General features: G+C 41.8%; 1 protein-coding gene across 1 annotated transcript; it reads right to left on the bottom strand.

Moving 5' to 3' along the window:
- Positions 1 to 1,539: 1,539 nt before the first annotated feature.
- On the bottom strand, positions 1,540 to 3,925 carry LOC135467551 (neuropeptide F receptor-like). The gene has a single exon (XM_064745323.1). It carries the CDS (start codon positions 3,923 to 3,925, stop codon positions 2,639 to 2,641), a length of 1,287 nt encoding a protein of 428 aa, XP_064601393.1. The 3' UTR covers positions 1,540 to 2,638.
- Positions 3,926 to 7,188: the final 3,263 nt, after the last annotated feature.

A 7,188-nucleotide genomic window follows, 5' to 3' on the forward strand; every position in this document is an offset into this window, starting at 1 on the left:
CCGTTAAGTATCTAATGGAAGTGCCTTTTTTCATCAGTAGTTATTATGTAAGTCACAGGAGCTATTGAAGCCCATTGTAGTGTTTTAGACGTTAAACCCTGGCACTTACTAAACCTGACAAATCCTATATGCATTTGGGCTGTTACGTAAGATCTTCTACTGCACTGTCTATGCTAATATACAACTGTCTGAGCGTCAACAACGGCCCATAAGACAAATACGGCTGAATAATGCATGTCCTGATGTCTTCCTTAATTTGGCATTGACCATAAGTTCGATGTACGTTCCCAAATAGCTTAATTTGGTCCACTGGGCTACCGGTTTATAGCAGAGCCTTTTGCTTTCCTTATGGTGGGGCGATTCTTATTTTGCATCCATATCTTGATACTTTTCGGCGAATGTAAGAGGAACTTTTCGCTTTCATGATACTGTTGCTGGACTCGAAATACATGTTAACGAAAAAAAAGGTGCTATGACGTCATAGTACACGTAGCCGCAAGTATCGGGCATAAATCCCACATCAGAATTCAAATATTTAAATGCATTTAGGTTTATTTTAATAACATCAAAAGAAAATGGATAAAAGTACTCTTAGACAGTGTTTAGCAGTTTGTATGGCGATACTTACTTACATTTTGAACTGATATTTAAGGATATAATAAAACAATTCATTTTACAAAAAGCAGTTTCGGATGCTAAATGTCAGACATTTATTGCGCAAATATTTACACCTCATTTTGCAGTCAAAGGTTGTGGAAATGTTTAACAAGAACATGTATATATGAAATTTTCAAATGTCAAATAGTTTCGGATAAACATATACATTCCAATGAACATATATCAATATACATCACCAGTAATTTGTAAATTAAACATTTGTTCCTTAAAATCTTATCAACACACGTTGTGAAACTGTATAGAGCATAAGATATAGCATCTTTAACAATATTGTAAGTATCCTAATAAGTGTGATGAGATTGATTTGATTGTCGACACCAACAAACATACATACATATATATATATATATATATATATATATATATATATATATATATATATATATATATGGAACTGTCGCAAACAATGATAATAATATGTGTAACAAATCTTTCTTCGGTTTACTTTCAAAATCACAGTATTTGTCAAAACGATACGCACCTCATGAAGTGCTATTATTGAAAACAAAAAGTCTCGTTGAGCAAACTTTCTGTGGGGGCAGCCATTGGTTCTGTATTTAGTGTGTAGCGATAAATTAACATATTTAACAGCCGGGTGGACTTATATATCATCTTCAAAGATGGTGTATTAACAGTATTAAAAGGCAACACTACATCAAATGTATATATGCATTATATATACATATAGAGTATAGCGTATCCCACAGGACGTTAAAAAGCACAAATTTCTGGTTATGTGAAACCAGAATTTTGACTGATCCAGTGCGAGTAATTTCTATAACCCGAGGACGCAGCTGTTTCCGCTTACGTCACCTGAACTTTGTTTTGCCTTTAATCCATATAACCGCGGGGATACGAGATAGTCTTTCCGTTTGCTCTAACACGGGGCGTACATGGCCAAGTCCTGTTGATTTATAGAGTTACCAAGCACGTCAGGAAAATGCCTGTGGTCGTTTGTGTCTGTTTCTACTCTTCTTCTAATATATGTATTCATTTGATTGGTGTTTTACGTCGTACCAGTACTCAAGAATATTTCACATACGAAACCGGACAGACCTCGGGGGTCCTCCGAAATAACTCAAGCTGTACTATTTGTTGTCTTTTCTTTTAATAATTGTAGCATTGAAATGTCGAGGTAAGTTTGTTTAATGATGTTTCTCAGAAGAGTGCTGTAAGAACGTTACGGGAACTAAAATATCCCCACGGAGCGTGTGTTTACTATACATGCTATAAGCTCTTATATATTTGACAGGTAAATGCCCTGATCGGCCTTACTCAGGCTTAGTGAGGCATAACTCAGGCTTAAACAAAGAAAGTTTGATATTTTACTTTTGCTTCCGGTGTTGTGCTGGATTTGTACCTATAGCCAATTAACCAAATAATGACTAGTTTAGAACTGTAATATCCGCCACAGTGTCTGCTTGTTTGATTAATATATTCCTGAGACCTTATCGCATCTGCAAGATATTGTCAAAAAGCAGATAACCTGGTTGGTTGTGCTGCAATAGTGCTGCTTCTCTGGATTGTCTGAATAAAATAGTATTAGTAATAGCCAAGTTGAGGTGAAGAATAAGATAAGTTCTAAACGAGTTCAAACAAGATAACACAACACTACTAAGAGTGAAGCTTTACACTGGATTCATTAACACATAAGTTCTAATGAATCGATCAGCCTCCTTATCAATGTCACATCCTACTGACTACCATAGAATGCAACCCGTCTTACATTATTCTCTGTGCAGTCAGCAAACAAACGGATGGGACTGGCTAACAGGTTCAACAATGTACAGAACAAAACTCTCTAACACCTTTCACAGATTCAGGGATCAGGAGACAATAACTGTTCTTACACGTCGCCTGGTATGAGACTGGCTCTGGTCAGTCGATTGTTTAATCGCTCATGGCATCGGACTGTCCGGATGAGATCGCCCCATTGCTAACACCTTATCTGCAGACGTCTTCACACGAAGTCTGATGAGGATGGCACCATAGTGCTCGTGATCTGCCCTGTTAATCCAGTCTGGCGGTCATGTATCGTGTAACCATTGCTCTCTTTTGACAAAACAATCACTGGCACGTTTTGGTGGCCCCGTTTCGCACAGCAGTTGTGACTGGCCGATTCGTGTAAGGTTTTACAACAAGAACAACACAACACCTTTACGAATTCCGTGCGGAAATTCTCATTCAGCCATCCGTACAGCACTGGATTAGCAGAGGCTGAGATGAGAACCAGCAAGTGGCAGATGACAAAAGTCAAGCTGATATTCACGTTGTAGTCGCTGAAGAACTTTCGATGAAGTTCCGTTAAAATGTTACAGATATTTAATGGCAACCAGCTGAGGGCAAAAACGATGCCGATCATGGCCAACAAGATGTTTGTCCTTCTTTTGCGTCTGGTTTCTCTCTCGTTTTTTTTCTGACGGTACGGAGATGGGGCTCCAGCAGGGCTAGGCTGGTTTACCATGCGGTACCGCAACTTATTGCATATCCTGGCATGAGCCACACTGACGATGATGATTGGCAGAAAGTACTGCACGACGACACAAGCGATAGAATAAGCCCCTCTTTCGATGTTCAGGGTGTCGTCTTCAATGCACCGGTACTGGTAGAAGGGCAACTCTTGTAACGGTTTCTCCGACTTGTAGTAGGTAAACACGAGAGTTGGGCTAGCGATCAGGAAGGAAATCACCCAGATACTGATCAACGCTGCAGCTGCTCCGATTTTCTTCATGCTGTCTTTGGTCGGGTAGACAATTACCTGGAAGCGATCTAGAGCAATAGCAGTGATGCTGATGGTCGACACGAACACATTAGTGCCTTGGAACATGGGGACAAACTTACACATGAAGTTACCAAAGGGCCAGTCCAATGTGAGTAACTTCATAAGGTTAAAAGGCTGCGTAAAGACACAAAGAGTGAAATCAGAAATAGCCAAGTTGATGATAAAGATGTTCCTAGGTGTCCTCATGTGCGGGTTCTTTGCCACCACATAACATACCAGTCCGTTGCCGCTGGCCCCGAACAGAATCAGCGTAGCGAAGGCAAATATCAGGCACATCTCCGTCACATAATCAAACCGCCGTGCCGACATGGTCTGTTTGTAAATGTCCAGCATCTGAGACTCGGACAAGAGGTCGGTGGCGTTTGACATGCCAGAAACGTTGCCTCTGACGTTGTGGCCGAGCAGGACGTCTACAGACGGCTGGTAAGACGCCGCCAGCAGGTCACCACCGTTTCCTCGCTCCATTTTTCAGGCACTCCGCTTGATTCAGTGAAACAACACTGTTTAACACTTGGCAATCATGCTGGAATATCGGCCAAGCCCTCAAGGCCGTCGTAGATTTATCTGACTGACCGCCTCCACAGCTGACTTCTACTTCTGACAATTCCTTCCCCGAAGTGTTCGCTTACCGCCTACACCGTTCAGTTTGCCCGCCTTCTGACTGTGTTAAAACCTGCCAAAAGAGAGGTGTAGTTCCAATTAACTATCAATATGCATGATACTGGGCGTGAACGCCACACACCACGGCGTGTTCGCCGACAGCAGGACGGAGAATAAGAGGAGCAACACTGCATCAGTTTCCCATTCGAATGGAAGGAACCAGGCGTATAGTCTGCATGCGCGTCAATTACTCTGTAGCGACTTGGTTTGAACTGCACTGATATTATGTGACAAGTCTTTAGGAGCTTGGCTTCTCAATCGATATGGACTCGGCTCGCCATTTCTAATATGTGGGCCGAAAGCAGATTGTGAATCAGGTAGAACAAGCGGCTGAGGACAAACAATGAAATATCTAATGTTCAGTAGAGCACAGGTTCCACAATTGCACTTAAATTAATATGTAGTTTCAGATTGTGTTCTACCGTAATTAACATCGCCGCTATTTATAATTCGTCTGCATTTTCTTCGAACAAAGGTATGTAGCAACATAAGCTGAATTACGTGATATTATGTGATGTAAATTAATTACGAGTCACCACTAGGATATGATGGGCCATGGAAGTGAACTGGGTATGATGTTTGTGAACAGCACTCCTGTGCCAGCGGCAAATCACAGGTGTATCCATGATACGTGCACTACAAATTGCAATTTACCATCCAAAAGCGATGGGACACAGCCGAAACCAAATATGTAGCGGTTAACTAAGAATAAGAGGGGTTGACGGGTGGAATTAGGCTGTCGAGGGAGGGATCCTTCAGGCTATTTACATGTAAGTGGGCAAAAAAAAATTGGTGTTAAGCATAACGCACTAGTGTATTTCTCGCGCCTAAATGGTTGATAGGAAATTTATGTTAGCAGGGATTGATTTTAAAGTACCATTGTTCGACTGACTCAAATCCTCAAAGCTAAGTCGTTATTCGCGAGCAAGCAGCCGTGCTAACTGAAGCGTTGGGGCAGCAGTAAGCCTGTTGAAATCAAAAGGATATTCCAAGACAGGCTGTTACCTGAACTAACGCTGTTACAGTTCATTACTTACAAACACGGGACCACAGTGGAAGCTGACGCTCGCAATACACAAACATGACTAAGACGAAGAAATCAGACAAGCCTGATTTCATGCAACTAAAAGCTTACTGGAGACACGTTAATACCAGGAGCAACGGTTTCCAGTATCAAAGACTCGGAAGTAAAACACTGCTTGTATAAATTAAACGAAGTCCAGGTCTGATCAGATAGATACATACTTGGATAAGTCTTCAGAAATTTAATAAGTGCAATAGTATCGTTGTAACAACCTGTATTACAGTCACAGTTTGTTTCAGTCTAGGAGGAATTTGCTACTGGAATTTTGTTTTTGCTGTGTAAAAAGGGCAATGGCATAGCTTCTGTTTGTTTACTCCCTAAAGTTGTAATGGCCTTTCCTCTTTCATTACGTCCACATATGTGGCAATTGTAAGGGCTGATGTTGGGAAAAGGCAATAGAAGGTCTTGTTAGGCCACACCTTAGAGCCGCCAATTTCTTTGTAGCAAGTTTCTATTTTCAATTTTTCCGAAATCAATCCTATGCTTCAGTTGACTACACAAAGCAGCTGGCTGTGTGTATGTGCGCGTCCCTGGTTAGAAGAGGGAGAATGCACACAAATGGCTCTAATCGAATTGCAGGAATTGAGATGGATTATTAGGAGGGCTAAGTAATTTCCTCAAGTAACAGTGCTCAGTCTCAGCGTGGGGTTCAAGTGACGCCTCTCACCGTATAACTAGGGATAGCCTCCCTGGGGCGCTGCGGCAAGGTTGTGAGTCCTGATTCCTGAAATGTATCTCGTACAACGTCAGTTTTACAGCAGTTGTGGCAGGTGGAGTGTGACGCTGATTAGATCGTTCATTTGGACTGTGCTATACAGTCATTAGTCTCCAGCCAACTGACCAATCAACGTCCAGACACCGACCTTATGCGTGCTGCATATCAACATGTGTCTAAATATGCTAGAACTTAGTTAAAATTTCGTTGTGGGTTTGCATCTTTAATACAGCCTACTAGCATTCAACCTCGTTGGCTATATGTACCGACCACCTGTGCATGTACAGTTGTTGTTTTATGACAATTCCTAGAAAAAAACTAGAAAAATGGACAGGAAACATTCTCATCAGGGGATGAGTCAGTGAGTGAGTGCTTGAGGTTTAACGTCGTACTCAACAATTTGTCAGTCATATGACGACGAAGGAATCCTTAGGGTGCATGTACGTGTAATGTGCCTCCTTGTAGCAGGACGGATTTCCACCGCTCTTTTATCTAGTGCTGCTTCACTGAAACGACTTACCGAAGGCAAGTAAGGTGCCCCGCCTGAGCCATTATACTGATACGGGTCAACCAGTCGTTGCACTATCCCCTTGATGCTGAACGTCAAGCGAGGAAGTTACAACTTCCTCTTTTAAAGTCTTAGGTGTGACTCGATCAAGGATTGATCCTGGATGTACCTGTCCCGAAGCGCGTCAGGGGATGAACTTCGTTTTTAGAATTTCAAGCTGTCTGTCGTTCAATATAATACACCGTACGTGGGAAGGTCTGTCAGCAACCTGCGGATGGTCATGGGTTTCCCCCGGGCTCTGCCCGGTTTCCACCCACCATAATGCTGGCCGCCGTCATATAAGTGAAATATTCTTGAGTACGGCGTAAAACACCAATCCAAAAAAAAAATCAATATAATACATCGTGTCAGTCAAATAAGTAACAAAATTTTGCAACTTGTTGTCATGCAGTGCCCCATTGATCGCCATCAGTTGATTGCATACTGGTCGCACAAGCTCCACATATCACTTCTAATGTCACTTAAGACTTGGCATACAACACATTGGCTGTTTATTTATCTACGACGAAGCCAGCGCAAATATTCTTATCTCATGATGGTAGGTTGGAATGACAATGCTCTTAGAGTGTACGTTTAATAAAACTCGTGAATATCAGTGCAAAGCGGTCTAGTTTACAATGATAATGGGTATTACAGCTGTCATTTTTAACTGATTTAAATTTCAGCACACCAATATTGCATTAGGATTCGTCTCTAAGCCC

The sequence above is a fragment of the Liolophura sinensis genome, chromosome 6 (assembly GCF_032854445.1).
Source record: "Liolophura sinensis isolate JHLJ2023 chromosome 6, CUHK_Ljap_v2, whole genome shotgun sequence".
NCBI classification, from domain to species: Eukaryota; Metazoa; Mollusca; class Polyplacophora; order Chitonida; family Chitonidae; genus Liolophura; species Liolophura sinensis.